This window comes from Microtus oregoni, unplaced genomic scaffold, assembly GCF_018167655.1.
Source record: "Microtus oregoni isolate MIOR12 unplaced genomic scaffold, Mior012 000034F_ref0000314, whole genome shotgun sequence".
Lineage (NCBI taxonomy): Eukaryota > Metazoa > Chordata > Mammalia > Rodentia > Cricetidae > Microtus > Microtus oregoni.
In genome coordinates, this window is record NW_024543093.1 from 19,954,260 (window position 1) to 19,979,014 (window position 24,755).

The 24,755-nt window shown below is 41.6% G+C and overlaps 1 protein-coding gene across 2 annotated transcripts in view; it reads right to left on the minus strand.

The window, feature by feature from the left end:
• Positions 1-429: 429 nt before the first annotated feature.
• Gtf2a1l (general transcription factor IIA subunit 1 like) overlaps positions 430-24,755 on the minus strand; it is a 43,437-nt gene continuing 19,111 nt past the window's right edge. For both annotated transcript variants that reach the window (XM_041630470.1, XM_041630469.1), the window contains 5 exons: positions 21,900-21,984; positions 19,981-20,570; positions 3,183-3,443; positions 2,451-2,540; positions 430-642 (listed from right to left, as the gene is read on the minus strand). In XM_041630470.1, the coding sequence (XP_041486404.1) occupies positions 535-642; positions 2,451-2,540; positions 3,183-3,443; positions 19,981-20,570; positions 21,900-21,984 (1,134 nt within the window). In that variant the 3' untranslated portion in view covers positions 430-534. The remainder of the gene's footprint in view (positions 643-2,450; positions 2,541-3,182; positions 3,444-19,980; positions 20,571-21,899; positions 21,985-24,755) is intronic.

A 24,755-nucleotide genomic window follows, 5' to 3' on the forward strand; every position in this document is an offset into this window, starting at 1 on the left:
TCACTGACTCAGATAACTCCACAAGACCTGGGTTTCTAAACAGCATCATCTGAGGCTGGCGAGTGAGTACCAGATTCAAAGTAATTTGTAAGCTCTAACTTCTCTATGTGGCTACCTCAAACTTACCAATAGTTAGATCAGTGCATGGAGAGAATGGTTATTTCCCTTCATCTTATAGCTTACTTTTGGATAGATTTTGTCTGCATTTTTAAAAGACAAGGGGTATGAGGGAACGTAGGTGGGCTATGGTGACTTTTCTAATCACTAAATGTGACATCTCATGCCCTGTAACAACCAGTGCAATTATGCTTGAAAATGATAGAGACCATAGGGGAGACCAGCCAAGCCGGAAAACAAAGGAAATGTAAGGCTGTAGATTTGCATCTGCATTTGAACTATAATTTTATTTTATTCAATATGGTGAACAAAAAGGTTAATCACCTCTTTGATGGACTACATATAAAATTGTGGTTCACAACATACAATATACTAATCCCTCAGGTTCGCAGAGCTGATGCACCAAGCTTCTAGTGTTTACCACTCGGCCTCACCAATGGCTTTTGCAAACACATAGTCTCTCCCTCCAAAGCACATGACACCGTCTTTCAAGTAGAATTTCCATCTGTTCTTGCTTCGGTGAATCTGGAGAGAGAAAAGTAATTCAGACTACGTTTGTAAAATAAGGGATCACTTGCTATTCTTTAAAATAGCAAGTGGGATTATTCTGGCCCTAAATATAAGATCTTCTCAAGATACTTTATTCATTCTTTAGCAAACATTTGAGTTCCTATAAGCAAAATACTAGCTCAAGTACTGGAGATATATTAAGTCATTCATACATAATGAGAACCATCACTCCTTATCAAAATAACAATAATTGACTCCATAGCTACATAGACCCAAGTCTGTGGATTGCTCAGATCCCTTATATAAATGACCTTATATATTTCATACAAGCAATATACACCCTCCTGGAAGATTTATATACAATCTCTAGGCTATTTGTAGCACCTAATGTGGTACAAATACTTTTAAATGACAGTAATACTGAATTGTTCAGGAAATAGTGACCAAAAATAAGTCTGTAAATGTTCAGTAAATGTGTAATTTTGCAAAGGGTTTTGATCCCCTTGGTTGACTCTGCAGAGGAAACTTCAGGTATAGAGGGATGACTATAGACCTTAAGATTTGTAAGTAGAAAAAATACTGTCTTTGAAGAGTTTGCATTTTAATGGAGAGGGAAACCAAACCTGATAAATTACCAGTTTCTATCTATACAAAATAGTAGAAGTAATAAGGAGTTTTTGTAGAGTAAGAGTTAACTTTTATAGCAATTAAAAGCATTATCCTCTGTCTCCTTTAAGTATATAAAAATACTACATTAATATCCACTTCATATTCACCAGGAAGGCACAGATCTAAGTATCGCATGATGAGTAGTAGCAAGGATGTGGGCATCCCAAACAAAGCTGCTAAGATTGTCCTATGCACATAATCCATCCCTCTATCTATCTGCTTCATATCATGCTATGCTGCATGCCTGCCTTCCAGCACATACATCTCCAAGGGACAAGTCAGGCAAGCCCCATTTCAAGGGGGGGCTTTGAAATCGCCCATGAGGGTTTGCAGAGAATTCCAACAATAAAGGTTTCTTGTATTTCCTTGCTCTCTACCACATAGCTTAAGGTTTGGTTCATGTGTCACCAGCATTCGCTTTACTTGTCGCGCTCTGTCATCTTATCGTGTGTGATTTGTTTTTAATCCTGTAGGAAATGCTGTGTTTGAATAAGATCATCACCTCCTTAAGACAGAGATTATCATTTAGGGCAGGGATGCAGCCTAATGGCTTAGCGCAGAGCCCTTGCCTCACAAGTGGTACGTCCTAGGCTCAGTTCACCAGGAGGAAAACAATGATTATCACTTTTGAGTGCTACTATCCCACACAGCACAATAGTAGACCCAAAACATACCCTCACCTTTACAGAAGTGGGCTGCAGAGATCACTCAAAAGGTGACCGGACAAACATAAGGACCTGAGCTTGAGACCCAGCTCCACATGAAAAGGAGCTGAGCATAGCAGTGCAAACTTGGAATCCCAGCGCTGGAGAGGCAAGTGGGCAGATCAATGGGACTTGTTGAGCAGACAGCCTAGCCTACGTGGTTAGCTCCAGGCTGATGAAAAGCCCTGTCTCTAAAAACAAGGTAGAAAGCACCTAAGGAACAACAGCAGAAGTTATCCTCTGGCCTCCGTGCACATACACATCCATACATACATGTGCACCCACACAAATGTGCACACAATGAACATGCACACACATACAGAATTAAACAGCTGCTCTATGAGTCACTTGACTGAGAACTGGAACTTGCCATCATATATCACAGTATTTTATATGCCTCCCAATATAAGTTCAATTAATAAGCTCCAAGTACAAAGGTGAGCACAGTACCTTATCATATTGACAGACAATTACATTCTCTGTGTCAAACAGGTCTGGCACGTCCTGCTCACTGACGTCATCTCCGGAATTTAGAGGATCCTAAAGATGAAAGATGGTCACATTAAGCGATTTCACGTTACTTCAAATTTTTTTAAAGATCGAAGAACATAGAGGTAAAGGGGCCTGAAGAGACAGAATAGTGCTTTTTGCTTTAAAGTCAAATCACCTAGATTTGAATTCCAGTTTGACCACTTAATAATTACATTGACCTTGGGCAAATTATCAAAATTTCTTGTATCTAAGTTTTCTCATCCATGAAATGACAAGTTCAATGAGACCCAGAGGATACCAGGACTGTTGAAGATAGGAACTCAGATAAGACAACACCATAGGCAGATATATGAAGGCAGCCACAAGTGAGAGTCAAACGCCCTTACCAACTGAACTACCACATTCTACTCAAACTTCATCACATTTATTAGAAAAGTACAAAAACTCTATCTCCGAAGCCTCCTACTATGTCTGATTAAAAGCAGCGAATAGAAAACCAATTTCTAACCATGTAGTGGCAGTTAAATTGCAGCTAAAGTGGGAATGCTAAGGCCCTACATACAGATGATTCTGATTTTAAGACAAAAGATGAGGTTGATCTTAACTAGAACTGCATTTGGTTCTGAAGCACACAAAAGCACGACTCTCATTAGTTAGGGAAACAAGTCTCGGCTCAGGTGAGCTCGTCACCTCTTCTGTGGTGTCTATTTGATGGTCCTCGTTGTCACTGCTGTTTGCAGTTGAATCTTCATTTGATACACTGTCAGCTTCTTCCTCAAGCACTGTGAGGTCACCTGCATCCGTGATCCCTGGGAATTCATTCTCATCTATGTCTCCCATACTTCCCACATCTTCAGTAGATGAGTTATCGCCAGTGCCATCTATTTGAATTATTTCATTAATGTCATCATCGATTACCTGAATATTCAGGTCCCTTTCAGAAGTAGCATTCTGCAAAAAGAAGAGGCACTGTTGAGTTCTCCAGGTCACGCGGGGCATTAGAACACTGAATATGAATGTTAAATGACTGGCAAATACTACATAAGTAGCCATTTAAACATATATCTGTCTTCTAAGATCAGTCTTTAAACTTGGAATTCTGGGATGTCTTTAGCATTTCTAACAAGAAAGGTTGTTCAGTTACAAGTGAAGTAAACACACAATCATACACTAGCACCTAATGAGCTCCCTGCTTTCCCATACTATTTGCTAGCTTTTATATACATTCCTACTGAATTTTAACATGATTAAAATGGCAACTGAATGATGTAGGAAAGACAGTGACTTTAGGAATGAATGCAACTGCCAAAGGACGACATAGGTCAAAGCAGTCAATACAGAACAGCAATGTTATTTCACTTAGCCCGAGGAGCCTATTGTAGAAATGTTTGTGGGGACAGAAGTAAAGCGAAGACTACCAAGATGTGGGAGGAAGAAAGGCATCAGGGGCAGATACTATCTCAGTTAGGGTTTCTACTGCTGTGAAGAGACACCATGACCACGACAAGCTTTATAAAAAAACATTTAATTAAAACTGGCTTATAGTTCAGAGATTTAACCATTATCATCATGGTGCGAAGCATGGCAGCTCACAGGCAGACATGGGCTGGAGAGGAACTTTGAGAGTTCTCTATCTACAGGCAGCAGGAAGAGAGTGAGTCACTGGGCCTGGCTTGAGAATCTGAGACCTCAAAGCCCATCCCCAGTGGCACACTTCCTCCAACAATGCTGTACCTACTCCAACGAGGCCACAGCTCCTCATAGTGCCACTCCCTATAGGCCTATGGGAGCCGTTTTCATTCAAACCATTGCAGGTACCATTCTTTAAGATGATGGAAACCTGGAAATGGATAGTGATGGTGGAAGTAAATTTAATTATTAACCTGGCTATATAGATAACCATTACTTTTATCATGCTCTCTCTCAAAAAGAGTTTACAAATATTTTATACGCATTTTCTAATTTAAATCTAAGTACTAAGACTCTATGGCTTACAAGACCACAAAGGCAGCAAAGAGTGAAATGGAATTAAAGCCCAAGCTTGTTTACAGAGGGTGCCCCTCCAGTGCACCCTATAAACTCTCACTAATCTGTCACAGGTAGGCTAGCGTTCTCCCAAACTTCAAGTCTGTCACAGGTGGGCTAGTGCTCCCCCAAACTTCAAGTCTGTCACAGGTAGGCTAGAGCTCCCCCAAACTTCAAGTCTGTCACAGGTGGGCTAGCGCTCCCCCAAACTTCAAGTCTGTCATAGGTAGGCTAGCGCTCCCCCAAACTTCAAGTCTGTCACAGGTGGGCTAGAGCTCCCCCAAAGCTCCAAGCTTTTTAACAAAAAGAGGTACTTTATGTAACCATAAATACTACAGAACTTACAGCAAAATGCTTATCTTTTTTTTTCTGAGGAAAAAAAGTCCATATTTTTTTTAACAGTGTCCCAAACATCTTATATTTCAAAACACAGAGAGCCAGTCATTTGTCACATACCTAGAGATACAAACACACATGTTCATTCATACATACACAGGCATAGATACTCACAATATGTATACACATGTCATGCACAACAAAAATAAAGAGGGGGAACAAAAAAAAAGAAAGGAACTGAAATGCTTATCTTTTTAAACAAAATCATCCCTTTAAGAAACCAATGTATAAACATATATATGTAATAAAAGGGAATATGCACTATAAGCATGGTTTGAAAGGTATTTCAAAAACCTGTATTTGGGAAATTAAGCAAAACTTCAGATTAATGCACTGCCCAAGGTATTTAAATGTATGACATGTTTCTAAGAGACTTATGCCCAATATGAACATAGTTGTATATGAGAAGTGATTTTCAAAACTCCTCTCTTTTGTAAAGATAATTAACAGAAACATTTATTTTTTCTCATTAAAATGACTTTATGTGGTTTTAATCATTTATTTTAATGACTAAAAGGAAATGAGAATAATTTGAACACTAATGGAAGTCCAGATCTGGCCCTGCATGCTAAGGCAAGAGGATTACGTGAGTTCAAGGCCACTGTCTCAGAAACAAAGACTTAGTGATGAGCTCCAGGTGCCATCAGGCAACACAAGGGCATGGCAGCTGCTTGGGAAGCATGTGGGCATGGGGACACATGGTATCTAATAGTAGATCACATTGGCTCTCAGGACAAGGCGAACAAGTACAGACCAAGGGCATAGAAAGGTTAGCTATCAGACCTCATAGAAGCCTAAGGAACTATTGGATTCTTCAAGGTCATTGAAGCTAGCAAGACTTCCAAGCAGACTCAAGAAGCTTTATTGTAGTTTGAACAAATAGACTCTCTTTGCACGCCTGTGCTGTGATGATACAGGCAACACAATTATACACCTTAATGCGTCACCTCAAGATACTGCTTTAACATGGGAAATACTCAGCTTTTTTATGAGTGGATGGCTAAGCTTCTGGGATGCATATCCATATAAATATTCTCTACAATGAATCCCCATAAAGCACTCTTAAAAATAACCTTACAGATATTTAACATTAATACACAGATAAGTAATTAGTTTACATGCAATTAACTTTTATAACATTGGAAACAATGCATTCACAGACAAATGAGGGTGCATCATTTATGCAGAAGTGAATGGCTATGGTGTTTATAGAAACAAAGCCGGGCAGTGGTGGCGCACACCTTTAATCCCAGCACTTGGGAGGCAGAGGCAGGTGGATCTTTGTGAGTTCGAGACCAGCCTGGTCTACAAGAGCTTGTTCCAGGACAGGCTCTAAAACCACAGAGAAACCCTGTCTCGAAAAACCAATATATATATATATATATATATATATATATATATATATATACAAGATAACGTTTATTCATGTACAAAAAATGGCCACTGTCACGATAAAAATGCTAAAAAGAATACCACTGCCACACTACCAAAGAGCAGAAGCCAAACAAACTGTCATATCACAGCTTTGCTTGACTTCATTTTTTAAAAAAATCTCTCTGGGGTACTGGACACTGAAGGACAAAAAGCCCGTGGTTGTGTGGAACATATAAGTACATCTCTCCATGAGAATGATGGCTATCTCCAAGTGTATCTACTATAAACCAGAGTCTCTCCTTTTCTATACAAGATTTCTGACCATTAATCAAAATAAAAAAATAACAAGGAACTAAAAAAGCAAGAAAGGCCAGCTACAGGCAGGAAAGCCAACCAAGAGGGTCAGACTCCGATGTCAGAATCAGACTATGATGTCAGAATCAGACTGTGATGTCAGAATCAGACTCTAATGTCAGAATCAGACTGTGATTGATGGTAGGCAATCCAGTGAGAAACATGGGCAGCATGAATAAGCATGGCCCTAGCATGGGAATTTCCTTGGGCATAGGGAAAGTATAAGTCAAATGGAAATTCTAAAAATAAAAATTATCAGAGTAAAAATTCTATCTGAAGGAGTCATTAGTACAATCAATACAGACAAAGAAAGAATCAAAAGTATGCAGAAAAAAAGAGAAGAACACAGAACCAAACAACAAGCAGTTTAGTAAATATACAGGTATAAATGGTCTAAACACACCAATTACAAAGCCATAAGGATGGACGAAATTAGCAAGACACGATAATATCCTGTGTATAAGAAAGCACTTTAAATATGACACAGATCTGTTAAAAGTATCTAAGGTGAGGGCTGAAGAACTGACACAGCACTAATTCTCAGCACCCACCAGCATCAGGCAGCTCACAACTGCCTCTGCCTCTCAGATGCCAGGGTTAAAGGCTTGCATCTTCCCCCATTCTCTTTCCTAGGCCGCTCTCAGCAATTTTTTACCGAAGGAAACTTTGCCCACCTGTAAAAGCATCTACAAAAGCCCACAGCCAGCACAGCACTTGCTAACAAGACTCGACATTATTCCCTTGGGACCAAGAGTGAAATGCTTGCTCTCTCTCACTCTAATTATGGACTAGAAGTCTTAGAGAGATGAGAAAAAAAAGAAAGAAAAAGATGTTGGAAAGGAATCAATTAAGTTGGTTCTGTTCACAATGATTACAACTGCATAACACATTTCTAAGGACTATACAAAATTCCCTGGTTTTAACAGGTGACAGAATATAAGATCAGCTTAGAAAACTTGTATGTCTACACCTAACAATAAATAATTGAAATTGTAAATCAATACATTTGAAGCAGGAAGAGAAAAGCAATTAACATTAGTTAAGTTAACATTAAGTTAACATTCGTTAACTCTTTGCCAGATTTCTAGCATAATACCCAAAAGCAGAATGCAGAGGGACAATATAAAGTGCTTAAAATAAAGAAGGTGTTGAATACAATCCCAACAAACACTGTTGTAGTGGTTTGTACTGCTGTTGCCACTCCTCCCTCCCCCCTTGCATAAAGTTTACCTTCCATCTTAAACAAGAGGTGAAAATTAAACCATTCCCAGATAAAAGGTAAAGGCATCCATCACCACTGGTTTTCCTAGGAGTCCTTTGAGATGAAATCAAAGGATACTAACTGGGAAACAACAGGAAGATATTTTCCAAAAGGGGAGTTGACACCAGCAAACACAGATTCCCACATTACTATAATTTTACTGCAATGGTCTTTTTATTCTTCTCTAAGGTTTAAGAGACAAAAGCATAAATCTATGAATCTAAATATGTAAATACAACCTGTGACAATAAGGAAAAGCAGAGAATGGCTGAAGTATGAAGAAAGCTTTTGTTGTTGTCAGAATCAAAGGGGTTATTACCATGTGAAGTCAATATATTTAACCCCCATAATAACCAAAATGAAAACAGCTAGAGAATATCACACAGTGGGAATGTTAAGGAAATCAAAAATGTACCAATACAAGAATGCCAACTAAACAGAAAAGAAAACAGCAAAGAAGAAATCAAAGAACATAATCCCAAGGCACATATAAAACAAGCAACAAAATGATATGAGTTACCCCTTCCCTATCAATAATTACCTAAAACATACATAAATCAAATCATTTCTATCAATCCATTTTGTGTTGTTCTTACAAATTACCTGAGCCTGAGAAATCTATAAAGAAAAGAGGTTGTTTGGTGTAGGAGGTCTTTCTGTTTATGTGTTGCTTTCATTGGTTAATGAATAAAGAAACTGCCTTGGCCTTTTGATACGGCAGAACTTAGGTAGGCATGGAAAACAGAACTGAATGCTGGGAGGAAGAAAGCAGAGTCAGGGGGATGCCATGGATCCTCTGCCTGAGATGGACTCTGGTTAAAATCTTTCCCGGTAAGCCACTGCCAAATGGCAATACACAGATTAATAGAAATGGGTTAAATTAAGATGTAAGAGTTAGCCAATAAGAGGCTAGAGATAATGGCCAGGCAGTGATTTAATTAATACAATTTCTGTATGGTTATTTCAGGGCTAAGCTAGCCAGGTGGCTGGGACAAACAAGCAGGCCCTCTCCTTACAACAGTTGTTCATATTCTGGGACTTCAGAAGGAGTCAGTACCTGCTTGAGTCTGATGGAGATTCATAAGCATGGGGAATCACAATGGAGGGACCATATGGAGAAGAGTGGAATACTAGAACCCAGGGAGGAGCCAAGCCAATTTCTTGTCACACCTGAAGTTCATGGGGATACTCTTTGAGCCATCCCATTCTAGGAGCTCATCATGAATCTATCCTGATGGTGGACCTAGGATATGACTGAGTTCATCTTCCTTTTCAAATGCTCCTACATCAGCTCCACCTTTCTGGAGACTAAACCAGCAGGAGACATACTCTGTCCAAATCATTTCCCAAACAAAACACATAGACTGCAGGCAGACTGGATTGGAAAGGATAGAATCCAACCATCTGCTGTCTACATGACCATAACTGAAAATCTAAGAACATGGATAGGTTGAAAAATAAAAGGACAGAAAATTAAAAGGCACATAATAGTAGCAAAAAGATCAGTAGAAGATGTATCATTTGAAGAGAGAGAGAGAAAGAAAGAGAAAGAGAGAGAAAGAGAAGGAAGAAAGAGAGAGGAAGGAAGGAAGGAAGGAAGGAAAGAAGGAAGGGAGAGAAAATAGAAAGAAAAAACAGACTGTAGGTAAAAAAAACTGTTATAAATATGAGGAAGTAAAGAAGAGAGGGAGGAAAGAGAAACACAGAATTCTAAGGATTATCTCATCAACAAGATTATAATTATAAATATGTCACCAAATATCCGAGTCACATATGTAACAAACACTGAAAGAATGGAAGGCAGCGACAATGCTAGGACAGCCTCACTTCTAGTGGTATACAGATAGAAATTCAATGATCAAATAATGAATTTAACAATATAATCAGTAGGACTTAGAATAGACATCTCTTTTGGTTCATTTTCTGTCAGTGTTATCAACACCATGACCAAATCAAAGTCATAGCCCATCACTGCAGGAAGATCAGGGCAGGAGCCCAAACAGGAGCAGAAATGGAAACATGGAGGAATGCTGCCTTCTGGCTTATTTTCCCTGGTTTGCTCAGCTGCCTTCCTTATACTGCCCAGGCCTACCTGCCTAGGCATGGCACCACCCACAGTGGGCTGGCCCGCCTACATCAACTAGCAATAAGAAACTGCCCTATACACATTCCAAAAGGCCAATGGAGACAATTCCTCAACTGTGGATCTGTCTTCCAAGATAACTCTAACTTGTGTCAAGTGGATAATAACTGACTGGGACGAGATACAAAGGAACTCTCCATTCATCAAAAGCAAATTTTCACTAAGTTTGCTTATGAAAGGCAAATTCAGAAAGAAAAAAATCATATTAGGCATCTTTTATGATCATAATACTAGAAATAATTGTGAATAAAGTTACAAAAATTGGAATAAATATTAGAAATTCACAACAAGAAATAGCATGACGAAAACTACAAAATCTATAAATATGTATCAATTAAACAACATATATTCAAACTCAGTGGGTTAAAAAAGAAATTACAAAATCTTAAGTTCTTAAATGAAACAACAGTTCAGTATGGAGCACATACTTGTAAGCCTAGCACTCAACAGGCTGAGGCAGGAGGACTGTCAGTTCAAGACCAGCATGGGCTCTCAATAAATAATAAAATTTAAAATGAAGGACACATAACACACATTCCAAAGTTTACAGGTCCTAGAAGGGAAATTTAAAGTTGTATATACTAAAATTTAAAAGACCAATCTCAGATTAACAACCTAACATGACAGAATGGTGGTGTAGGGGGTGGGGTGGGATTCAAGGTTATCAGAAGTACTAACGAACAGAAATAAAACAAAAAAATGGAGAAAGAGAAAAGGAAAGTAATAAAATTAAAAGTCAGTTCTTCAGAGTGATGAAATAGATGCCTCTTTGTTTAGAAAAAGAAGATTCATACACCCCAAATCCTAAGTAAAACAAGGAACATCACTACTGACCTTACAGACACAAGGAGCCTTGAGAGAATGCTAAGAACACTTCACCACCAACACAATGAGAAGTCTAGGAGAGCTAGACAGGAGACTCAGCAGTTAAAAGTATATGCTGCTCTTCTAGCATCCCAGAACCCATGCTGAGCAGCTCACAGACACCAGTAACTCCAGCTCCAAAAGACCTCACACCTTCTTCTGGCCTCCATGGACACCTGCAGTCATGTACACAGGCACACACATTCATATACATAATATTAAAAACAAATCTTTAAAGAAAACAGAAAGGTAGATGGAATAGATATGTCCCTGGAAACCTAGCCCTCCCAGGACTGAAAAAATAAACATTCTGAACAGACTGTGCTTGTCAGTCAATTCTCTCTTGGTATATCTATAGAGTTGACACAGCCCAAAAGAAATCCCAGCTGGGTTTCAGGTTTTTGTTGTTTTGTTTTGTTTTGTTTTCAGTTAACAAGCTGATTGTCACATTTCTATGGAAATACAGAAGAATTAGAACAGCCAAAATGATTTTGAAAAAGAAAAAATTTCAAGGACTCTTTCTCTGATGCCCAGCTTACTTTAAAACCCCTACAATAAAGCAAATAGTCATGGGTCAAGTAGAAGAAAGAATGCCCAGAAATAAATCAGTACAGGCAATTAAAATTGAAGCTGAGCTATCACAGAGAACCAACATGCTTTTCACAGGGCTTCTCAGATGTTTATGTGTGGCCCCTTTATACCAGAGAAATATTTATCTAACCCCAACTATACCATAGAGGTCCAAAAATGTAACCCTATTCCACCTTACCTAAAGGTCAGGGAGTCTGAGTTTATTTTGCTCACTCAAAGTTGTTGACACCAAGTGTGGGTACACAACCTGACCTAGGGTGTGGTTTGATGCTTTGGACATTAAGATGACTCATACAGGTAGATCCACTCCACCCTGATCAAAGGTCAGAGAAGCATACTTCTGCTCCTTCTTTTGAAATAGGAGGTTTGACCTAGAAAGTGACTACCTTTAGGATTCTTGGTCTAGGATGGGTTCACTGTCTAAACAAAAAGGATTAAGTATTGAACCAAGAAATTGTTCTGGTTGTCCTTTGTATCATGTTAAAGCAGTCTTTTGCCTTCTTCTCCCCTTTTGTGTTGGGGTACAAAAGCGTATGGAAAATTAACATGGGCAAACTCAGAAATCAGAATTCACTGAGTTGCCCTCCCATTGCTATGCTGTGTCCCTGTGGTTCTTCTTATCTCTGTTCCTCCTACATAACTTTTCTAATCTTCATGCCCCTACCTTGGAATGTACAAACCCACCATGGCTAGGACAGCAACAAAAGTCATTCCAGAAAGTTGGCTCACAACGCTATACAAATTCCAAAACTAGAAAACAACCCAAATGCCCTCCTGGTAAACTTGGGTATATTCATAAATGGATATGCTGCTGCATGCAACAGCATAGAGTAATCTCAAACACACCACTAAAGCTACACACTGCACAACTCCAGTTGACTGTCATTTTGGAAAAGGCAGCTCCATGCTGAAAGAAAGCAGACCCAGTGAAGGACTTCAGGGACTGGGGGCAGAGGAAAGGCACTGACTACAAACACACCAAAGCATTCCTGGGAATAATGCAAAGGTTCCCGAGCACAGTTGTGCTTGCTTTGTAGAACTGCCTGTTTGCCCAAGTTCACACTGTACACCAAAAGAGGTGAATTTTATTGTATTTAGATTCTACCTCAATGAATCTGACTTTTTAAAAGGAAGTAGCTGAGTCAGTCCTAGTCCTGAATCAATGCCAAATGTGGCTTTTCATTTTAACAGCAAAAAGGAAACCTTAAATTACAAATATCTTTTGTAGAAAATGAACTGCAGCCCCTACAGGACTTTGTTCAGTGAGTTACCAGCTTACTAAGTGGTATGACAAATCCCAGGACTGGGCTGGGAAACTGGCTTGGTGGAAAGAGTGGTGGTAAGAGTACTTGCTGCTACTAAGTTCATATCCTCAGCACCCTTCAGAAAGTAGTTGTGGCTACTCAAGCCAGTAACCCCAAGCTGAGTGGAGGCAGCAGTTCACTGGCTTAGCCAGCTAGCTGAAAAACCAGAAGCTCCCAGTTCAGTAAGCCCCTGTTTGAAGCAGACAAGGCATAGAAAGATAGAGAAGGACACCAAACATCCTCTTCTGATCTTTCCCTGGCTGTGTGCAATGTTCGTATCACCCTCTTCTCCCCTCCCCAGACCCCTTCCCCCCAGTCTCTTCACTTCTTTCACCCTCCCTTTCTCACTTCCTTTCCCCCCTCCCTGTTCCTCTCTCCAGGACTCTGAACTGAATTAAAATAAGACCCTATTTTTCTTAAACTAGGGAACTTTTTTTACTCAGAGAGAAAAGGAATATTACAAACTCAAATTTCTTATCAATGACTTCAACAGTTTTGTTTTTTCATTTCTAACTTCTGTCTTCAGAAGCAAACACTGGAAAGTTCACATAGCTGCTGGCTATGATGTCTTCCTGACCGCACAGCCAAAAGAGCCAATGATGTTCCACAGTATTCACAATGAATCCTGAAGGATGGTGCACAGAAAGACTCTAGGACTTCACATAGCCAACCACACGCCAATAAATCCTCCAGAAGAAATGTTAGGAAGGGGTTGTCCTTCCCTCCCCAAAGAGCAAACATTAAGCAGGAGCTTCAGCACTTTTCTTTTGAAAGATGGAAAAATCCTGCAGAAAGGAGAATATAATACTTTGTCTACATTTTTGATACATGCATTGGAAAAAAACAATAATTCAAAACTGACTGAAACGTCTTCAAGTCAGCAGACATGACTTCTGGAATGACTGGCTTTGGCCTCACAGTAATACAGGCTACCTGCTGGAACCCACAGCATAAGCCGTCTACTGCAGCAGAGAAACCCTGCTTGTGAAGGAAGCATCCGCAGATGCTGCCTTGGTTTGCAGGATCTCAAGCCCTGCCAAGTACAAGACATTCACCGTTACAAAGAAGTGGGTCTCCAGCTAGAAAAGGAAAAAGGCTCACAGCATAGGAATTGTCTAATGACGTCAGTGTGCTGATGGGAACTAGAATCAGAGGCCAGCTGCCCTCAGAAGCACATGGCAATTTTACCCTGTTGAATGCTAAAGGAATGTCAGTGCCGGTTCCTTCGTGAATCCTGTGTGAATGTCGAAAATGTCAGCAGTTTAGCTGCAAGAAGATGCAATGAAGTGGGGTGGCTGCTTCAGCCTCCCTTCTGTAGAGCAAACCAGCAGCTCAATGACCAAGATCTTCCACTTTGCAAAGGTGACTAAAGTGTGTGTGGGTTTTGTGGCTATGTCATAAACAAATAAGATGGGATTCCTTAAGATAAAGCTTTGCCAAGTCCAACTTCCAACCATTACAATTCAGAAATAACTACACTATTCCAGTGGCTGGTAGGATAGAACGTCAAAATACAGGGCAATAAACACAAAACATAAGAATTAGGTATCACTGCCATCTTCAGCTTTAATTCTGTACAATCCAGTTGCTCACAGGGGCAGGACAAAACATCTCTTATTCTTTTGTTGTTATCGTTGTTTTTCAAGACAGGGATTCACTGTAGCTTTAAAGCCTGTCCTCGAACTAGCTCTTGTAGACCAGGATGGCCTCGAACTCACAGAGATCCACCTGCCTCTGCCTCCCAAGTGCTGGGATTAAAGACATGTACCACCACCACCCAGCTGTGTCTCTTATTCTTAACAGAAACTTAGTCTTGATCAATCATGATATGGTGACAGTGGCTACATGTTAGCTGCCTATGACAATAACACCCTGGGCCACCCTACTCCTGTGTGCCGTATGTGTTTCTGAGACTCCTTGTTGCTGTGACAAATATCTGAGAGAAACAATTTAGAGCCATTTGTTTTGTTTCATGGTTTCAGATTCTGAGTTCGTTGGTTTTGGCCTCAAATGAAGGAGACCATCACGACAATGGGGTATGCTTTGGATGAGGTTGCTCAAATGAAGGAGACCATCATGGCAATGGGGTATGCTTTGGATGAGGTTGCTCAAATGAAGGAGACCATCATGGGGTTTGGATGAAGTTGCTCACCTTGGCAGCAGGAAGCCGAGAAAGTGTACTCCTGTTTCTGGGCTTCCTTCTTCCTCTTTTTTTCCATCTGGTTCCCTGGCCTATTAGATAATTCCAGCCACATGCAGAGAACATCTTTTTCCTTGGAAACACTCTCATAGACACACCCAGAAACATACTTCAACAGTCTCCTAAATGTTTCCTAATCTAAGCATGTTGACCATGGGAACAACATAACTATGTCAAAACTAACACACACAGCACAGAAGACTTTAGTATGGCTGAGGAATATGAAAAAAAAATGTCTAAACGGTTTTCCTTAGTAGACGGGGTTCCTGAAGAGATTCAGAAACTGTCCAGGGTCTGTGAGATGGCTTGGCAGGGAAGAACCCTTGCTGTTGCAAGCCGAATGGCCTGAGTTAGATCCCCAGAACCCACATCAAAAGTCAGAGGCAGTGGTGCGCATCTCTAATCCCAGTACTCCTATGGCCACATGAGAGGTGAAGACAGCATTATATTCCAGAAGCTTGTGGGCCAGCTACCCTGTTATACACAGCCCTGCCACAGAAACATGAGAGACCCTGCTTCAAAAAACTGGGAGAACTGACTCCTTAAAGTTGTCCTCTGACCTGCACTTAAACACTATGGTTTGCATAACTACACACACAGCAGGAGTGATGCAGGTGGGTCTTCTTTCTATGTGTTGCTTTCATTGGTTAATTAATAAAGAAACTGCTTGGCCCGATAGGTGAGAACATAGATGGGTGAAGTAGACAGAACAGAATGCTGGGAAGAAGAAAAGTGAGTCAGACGCCATAGCTCTCCTCTCCAAGATGGACGCAGGTTAGAACCTTCCCAGTAAGCCACCACCTCGTGGTGCTACACAGATTACTAGATATGGGTTAAAGCAAGATATGAGAGTTAGCCAAGAAGAGGCTAGATATAATTGGCCAGGCAGTGTTTAAAAGAATACAATTTGTGTGTTATTATTTAAGGTGTAAAGCTAACCATGCAGGAGCCAGGTGGAATGAAAAGCAGACCTGCTCACCTCATCACTACACAGGAGGAATAAATAAATGTAATTTTTTAAGAAAAAGACGTATAAAATTAAAAGAATTAGTGATCTTTGGTGTCGGCAATAAAATATTAGGCATGAGAGGAAGAATAAATAAGAAATTGGCAGGGGCTGGAGAGATGGCTCAGTGGTTAAGAGCATTGTCTGCTCTTCCAAAGGTCCTGAGTTCAATTCCCGGCAACCACATGGCGGCTCACAACCATCTGTAAAGAGGTCTGGTGTCCTCTTCTGATGGAGAAGTTACTTTCATTGGTTAATAAAGAAACTGCCTTGGCCCATTTGATAGGCCAGCCCTTAGGTGGGTGGAGTAGACAGAACAGAATGCTGGGAGGAAGTGAGGCAATCACCATGCCTCTCCTCTCTGGGTCAGATGTGATGAAACCAGCCGCCAGGTCAGACATGCTGAATCTTTCCCAGTAAGACACCACCTCGTGGTGCTACACAGATTATTAGAAATGGGTTAAGCAAGATATGAGAATTAGCCAAAAAGAGGCTGAAACTAATGGGCCAGGCAGTATTTGAATGAATACAATTTGTGTGTTGTTATTTCCGGGCATAAGCTAGCCGGTGGCCGGGAGCTAGGAGGCGAAAAGCAGGCCCGCAGCTCCTTCTACATTCTTCTGGCCTGCAGACATGCACACAGATAGAATATTGCATACATAATAAATAAATATTTTTAAAAAAGAAATTGGCAGAGAAGCAAAGGTCCATTATATACAGGAAGACGCTGTAGCTTGTCTTTCAAGGTGATGGATGGACAAATGGTGATGTGTTGAGCAATAGAAGAATAGGCTGGGCTTCTCTTTACACAGGTCTCTAGAAGTCAGAAGACGACACAGCAACAGCTAATGCACCATGCATTCGTCCACTCCAGGTAGCGTGCTGCTGAGCAGTCCAGCTCTGCTGACTAACCCACCACCAGGATCCTGCATAATACAGTCCAACCAGAAAGCTAAGTCTGCCCATGCCTTCACTGATCTATGTGGCTGTATTACACCCAGGTTACAAACCATCCCTGAATTCAGAAAGAAAAGTTCCATTGCTTGCTTATAAGTAGTCAAGCTGGAATTTTAACCTATTATGCTTCCAAGAGACCCATAAATTATCCTTGATTAATATTCCTGAATGAAGCTACTTTCTCCAAGAAGAAAAATACATGACAACAGCTAATAAAATAGACTAAATTCTTGATCATCACACCTCAAATCTGCAAAGATCATTCATAATCCAGGATGAAAATGTCTCCAAAATTACTAAAGGAAGAAAGCACAGCTTACACTTAGCTACTTCTACCTCAAAACCAAATATCAGATTCTTTCTGAGTTTTGCCTGTATTTAGTTACTAAATTGTATGTATTATGTGGAAAAAATAAGAAAACTACCAAAAATTCACATTTTAATGTTAATTATTTATACCAAAATTAAAAGCATACTTTCTAAAAGAATAAGTGTTATAAACGATCTGAAATGTTCAAAAAACAGAACAAGTTGTCCCCGACAGTGATCACTGTAACTCTCAAAATAGTTTAGAATACTTTGACTGCAGTCAGTCACTGTACCCATCCTCCTCCACACTGTACCCATCCTCCTCCACACTGTACTCATCCTCCTCCACACTGTACCCATCCTCCTCCACACTGTACCCATCCTCCTCCACACTGTACCCATCATCCTCCACACTGTACCCATCCTCCTCCACACTGTACCCATCCTCCTCCACACTGTACCCATCCTCCTCCACACTTTACTCATCATCCTCCACACTGTACCCATCATCCTCCACACTGTACCCATCCTCCTCCACACTGTACCCATCCTCCTCCACACTGTACCCATCCTCCTCCACACTGTACCCATCCTCCTCCACACTGTACCCATCCTCCTCCACACTGTACCCATCATCCTCCACACTGTACCCATCCTCCTCCACACTGTACCCATCCTCCTCCACACTGTACCCATCCTCCTCCACACTTTACTCATCATCCTCCACACTGTACCCATCATCCTCCACACTGTACCCATCCTCCTCCACACTGTACCCATCCTCCTCCACACTGTACCCATCCTCCTCCACACTTTACTCATCATCCTCCACACTGTACCCATCATCCTCCACACTGTACCCATCCTCCTCCACACTGTACCCATCCTCCTCCACACTGTACCCATCCTCCTCCACACTGTACCCATCCTCCTCCACACTGTACCCATCCTCCTCCACACTTTACTCATCATCCTCCACACTGTACCCATCCTCCTCCACACTGTACCCATCCTCCTCCACACTTTACTCATCATCCTCCACACTGTACCCATCCTCCTCCACACTGTACCCATCCTCCTCCACACTGTACCCATCCTCCTCCACACTGTACCCATCCTCCTCCACACTGTACCCATCCTCCTCCACACTGTACCCATCCTCCTCCACACTGTACCCATCATCCTCCACACTGTACCCATCCTCCTCCACACTGTACCCATCCTCCTCCACACTGTACCCATCCTCCTCCACACTTTACTCATCATCCTCCACACTGTACCCATCATCCTCCACACTGTACCCATCCTCCTCCACACTGTACCCATCCTCCTCCACACTGTACCCATCATCCTCCACACTGTACCCATCCTCCTCCACACTGTACCCATCCTCCTCCACACTGTACCCATCCTCCTCCACACTTTACTCATCATCCTCCACACTGTACCCATCATCCTCCACACTGTACCCATCCTCCTCCACACTGTACCCATCCTCCTCCACACTGTACCCATCATCCTCCACACTGTACCCATCCTCCTCCACACTGTACCCATCCTCCTCCACACTGTACCCATCCTCCTCCACACTTTACTCATCATCCTCCACACTGTACCCATCATCCTCCACACTGTACCCATCCTCCTCCACACTTTACTCATCATCCTCCACACTGTACCCATCATTCTCCACACTGTACCCATCATCATCATCTTCACTGTGCCCATCTTCATCATCCTCCACACTGTACCCATCATCCTCCTCCACACTGTACCCATACTCCTCCACACTTTACTCATCATCCTCTACACTGTACCCATCATTCTCCACACTGTACCCATCATCATCATCCTTATTGTGCCCATCATCATCATCATCATCACTGTATTCATCATCATCCTCCACACTGTACCCATCCTCCTCCACACTGTACCCATCCTCCTCCACACTGTACCCATCCTCCTCCACACTGTACCCATCCTCCTCCACACTGTACCCATCCTCCTCCACACTGTACCCATCCTCCTCCACAGTGTACCCCATCTTCCTCCTAGCTGGAATAGTTGGAGGAGGAGGATGCAGTTCAATGCTTGCCTGGCATCTGCCAGGCCCCTGGTGAGGTCCCAGTAATGTAAGAGACAGAGAGAGAAGAGAGGAAAAGGAATGAGGGGGAAGGGGAAGAAGACAAGAAAGGAATGAGAGAGAAAGGAAAATGGGGGAAAGGAAGAAGCAAGAAGAAAAGGCATGGAAAATAAAGGAAAAAGAAATTTTAATATTCTGAACATAAAATGTCATATAGTTCTCAACTGTCCACTCTACTGACTATGAGTGGACTAGGGATGAGTTCTATCTGAGCACGAGGTTTCATTTTCTATAAAACACTAAACTGGATAAATGGAATTACCTGTAAGAGTTTATGTTTGTAAAGAGAAAATGAAATTGCCTTTGATTTTAATGTAATACTTTATTAATTCTTTAAGAATTTCATACAATATTTTTATCATACTCACCTCGTCTCTCTTCCCCAAGTCAAACCGACATGTGAAACTCAACATGATACCACAAAAAAAGAAACAATTTTCTATGGGAAAAAAAATCATACATAATTCTGATTCATCTTTTACCTCAAAAGAAAAGCCTAGAAAATCTAACCACAGGCCACCACCTATTTCCTCTATCAAGAAGATGAACACAGAACTCTACCTTCTCTGATGCAGGGGGGCTGCTGGGCTCCTCAGTGCTCCTCAGTTGCTTTCCAGAGTCACATCCTTGCATCCTGTCTTTAAGGCCGGGAAGCTGCCCGTCAAGCATGTGCTGATGGAGAGGGCCCTGGGGACCCTGGGGGAAAGGACCACCATGCAGATTCTGAGTCATGTTTGCTGAGACACCGAGGACGGGCTCCAGGCTAGACTCTGCTAGAGTGACGTGAGGCGCAAACCCCACACCAGGAAGGCCGAGGTACTGAGAGCTTTCCTGTGGCCTCAGCAAAGCTTCCGGCATGGTCCTATGCTCATTTCCAGGGAACCCACGCCTATCTGTGGTAGCATTTTCCAAGTGTTTCCTATCTACCGGAGCGGAACGCAGAATGGTGGGCTGTAGCAGCACAGGGTCCAGTCTGTGGGACTTCTCGGGAGCCGCTGGAAGAGAACACGGGTGCAATGGTGGAATGCTGCTCGGTATTATTGAAGGCTGCCCGAGCTGTTGCAGGACTTGCTGGAATGGGTGCTGGAGAATATCTGTTCTTCCAGAAGTCTGTGTCACCATAACAGGTACATTAACTTTGTAAAGGTGACCTTAAAAAGGAGAAAACAAAATGGTAAGTATAATGTGTTTCTCTTCCTTTTGTGGGCAGTGTGTGTGTGCTCACAGACCCCAGAGAAGGACATCGGTGTCCCAAGTTATCACTCTCTCTGCCTCATTCCTTGAGGCAGGAGCTAGGCTGGCAACCAGAAAGTCCTATGATCCTCCTGTCTTTGTTCTGCACAGCACTGGCTTTTTCATAAGTGATAGGGATTCAAACTCAGGTCCTCAGGCTTGCTTTCCATGGCTTGCTCTACCCACCTTCCTACAGAACAAGGAACCACCATCCCAGGGATAGAACCACCAACCATGGACCTCCCTCACTGATCACTAAATGAGAAAAATGCCTTACAGGTGAATCTCAAGAAGGGATTTCCTCAGTTGAGGCTCTTTCCTCTGATACTCTAGCCTGTGTCAAGTTGACACAAAACAGTACACACGCTTTCACTTTATATTTGCTAAAACTGAGGTGCACAGGACAGCAAGCTGCCTCAGAGCGGCATTCCATCATTGCATCTGTGCTCTCTTCAAGCGGCTCCTGAGGAGGGTTCCTCCCGGACTCATGAGGTGGAAGGAAAGAACCAACAGACACAAGGTGTCCTCTGACGTCCCTACACACATATCCCCACCCCCACAGATACACACACAAGGTGTCCTCTGACCTCCCTACACACATATCCTCACCCCCACAAATGCACAAATAAAGAAAACCTAGTTTTGCATTTTGTTATTTTTTTTAAGGTTCACTTTTGCACATGAGTGTGTATTCTACGGCACAGATGTATGTGCACATGTGCATGCAGCACTCATGTGCGTCAGAAGAGGGCAGCAGAGCCCCTGGTCCTGGAGTTAGGGATGGCTGTGAACTACCAGGTGGATGCTGGAAACTGGACCCAGATCTGCTGGAGGAATAAGCACTCTTAACCACTGAGCCATCTCTCCAGCCCCTAATTTTATATTTTTAATTAAAAAGAATTAAATTAAACTAGTTAACTTGAATTGAATTTGAATGTATACTAAGTCTCTAATTCTTAGGAAAGAGAACTGGGAATGGCAGACCCAGCTTAGTTTATTCTGTGGTGACTGCTTTCCTAACAATCACAACTGCTATTTAATTTTTTCTACTTTAAACATTTTATTAGAGGTTCCTATCCCCTCTAGCGTACAGTTTACTAAAACTCACAAAACCTTTCAGGAAGTATGGGGTGGTTAAAGGTTAACACAATCAAAATACATGAGAAATTCTCAAGAGCAAATCCTTTTTAAAAGATCACATAACTTAATGTCCATGCTGAAATGAGTATCTATAGAACAGCTCTCACCAGACGCAGTCTGCAGGGGCACGCCTGCTGGAACATGGATTGGATAGCCAGGAAAGGCCAAATTTGCTCCACAGCTGGGGGTGTTCTAGGCACAACAGATGTTTGTTAGAACGTTATAAAAGGACCAGAATTATGTCTTTTGCCACACTATCACAGGAAGTCAAAAATATGATTCTCTAGACCATAGTTTGACTACACTTAATATTTAAGGCTGGGCAGGAGAGATGACTCAGTGGTTAAGAGCACTGGCTGCTCTTCCAGAGGACCCAGGTTCAATTCTCAGCACCCACATGGCACCTCATAAGTGTAATTCCAGTTGCAGAGAATCCGATACCCTCACACAGACAAATGTACCCTTAAAATAAAAGATAAATAAACATTTAAGGCTAAGTAATGGGTTCTCTGACTGAGCAGCGTGTTAACATTTGGTTCATATCATTCCAGCAAGAGGAGTTCCACTGCAATAGTTAGCCATGAGGCCAGTAAATCGTAATGACTAGAATGGACATCCTCCCATAACACTGGTCCAGGGCACAGCTATGCCTGGACCACTGGTTCTCAGAGGCCAAGTGTAAAAGTCATAGTTTGCAAGGATCTTCCAGATTCTAAATTGGTCTTTAGCTGCATTTAAGTATATATAATAGTTCATATATACTATATAATTTTATATAATTAAACCTAGGATTTCTAAAACCCACTAAATTGAGACAAAGAAACATTTTTGTCTATCAGAGCTGCAAAAACGTAAGAGATACGTGTGAACTAAAGTTCCTGAAACGGCAAATCACTTTCAAAGATTATGCAAACTGATTGGCTATCTAGAACTTCGTTATTATAGAGAGTTGTAATGGAGCAGATTGAGAGCCAAAATTATTCTGGAATTTGTTTAGTCCCCGTAACAACCATGTATCAGTCACCTATGTGTCTGATCTAACATCTTCTGACTGGCATTTTGAGTCTTTGGAATCTATAAAAAGGTCCCTAGCTTTCCCAACCCAGAAGCCAGGACTGTCTTCAAATACCTCTAAAACCTAGGATGGAGATGTCACTTCTTTGCTGTGGCCTGTGAGCCTGATGTCCATCGTGTATTTACTAAGCACATGTGTGGTTTTGTTTGTGATTATCAAAGCTCACATAAACATTTCTGTGATAGACACATCATTCACAGCAGCCTGAACCCATGTTCTGAGGCTGTGGTCACTCTTCCCCGCTTAAACAAGAGCTATGCTCTACTTTGGCATAAGCAGCATGCAGTGTTGCTGAGGGTGTGGTAAAAACTGCTTTTCTCAGACACTATTTATATAGAATGCACACTGACTAGAACAACTCTCTGGAAGGACAAGTTTGCAAATGTCAAAATGAAAAACATTCATGCTTGTGTCTCAAAAATTCAACCTCTAGGAATTTATCTGATTATCTCATAAAGAGACATGTGCAAATATAAAAAATAAAATACTATATTAAAAGGCGGAAAACAGAAAATTAGAAAAATGTCTACCAATGAACTATTGCTTAGCTACTACAGCGGATCTTACTTTACCAGCAAAGAGAGCTCTTCTTAGTCAAGGAGAGGACCATGAGAAGAAAGCAGAAAGAGGAAGGAGGAAGGAAGAGAAGAAGGGAGGGGAGGAAAAGGAGAAGAAGAGAAGATTACAGGAACAGCCAAGAGAGCAATTTTACTGTTTACACATTCAGGAAATAAGTGATTCCATTCTAAACAACTACAATGATTATCTTCGGGGAATAGGCTCTTTCAGGATTTGCTTTATAAATGTGTTTTCACTTTTGACAGAATAGTATTCTGCAATCAAGGAAAAGGAGGATGTCTCCATAAATTTCAAACACTGAGACATCCCATTGGTTTCCTATCAAAACAGAGTCATTCTCAAGTAAACCCTCACAGGGTGTTATCTTTTTTTTTTTTTTTTTTTTTTTTTTTTGGCAGTCACTTCCAGGCAGAGGCCTGGCTCTTTTATTTATTTTTTTTATCTTTTTTTATTTAAATTTATTTATTTATTAAGGATTTCTGCCTCGTCCCCACAACCGCTTCCCATTTCCCTCCCCCTCCCCCGATCAAGTCCCCCTCCCTCATCTGCTCGAAGAGCAATCAGGGTTCCCTGACCTGTGGGAAGCCCAAGGACTGCCCACCTCTATCCAGGTCTCGTAAGGTGAGCATCCAAACTGCCTAGGCTCCCACAAAACCAGTACGTGCAGTAGGATCAAAAACCCACTGCAATTGTTCTTGAATTCTCAGTATTCCTCATTGTCCGCTATGTTCAGCTAGTCCGGATTTATCCCATGCTTTTTCAGTCCTAGGCCAGCTGGCCTTGGTGAGATCCCAATAGAACATCCCCATTGTCTCAGTGTGTGGGTGCACCCCTCGTGGTCCTGAGTTCCTTGCTCGTGCTCCCTCTCCTTCTGCTCCTGATTTGGACCTTGAGATTTCTGTCCGGTGCTCCCATGTGGGTCTCTTTCTCTGTCTCCTTTCATCGCCTGATGAAGGTTAATATTCTTGAGGATGCCTATGTGTTTGTCTTTGGATTCACCTTCTTATTTAGCTTCTCTAGGAACATGAATTATAAGCTCAATGTCCTTTATCTATGGCTAGAAACCAAATATGAGTGAGTACATCCCATGTTCCTATTTTTGGGTCTGGCTTACCTCACTCAGGATATTATTTCCATCCATTTGTATGCAAAATTCAAGAAATCCTTGTTTTTTACTGCTGAGTAATACCATGCACAAAACTCAAGTCCAAATGGATTAAAGACCTCAATATCAGTCCAAACACACTGAACCTGATAGAAGAGAAAGTGGGAAGTACTCTACACTTCCTACGTATAACCCCAGCAGCAC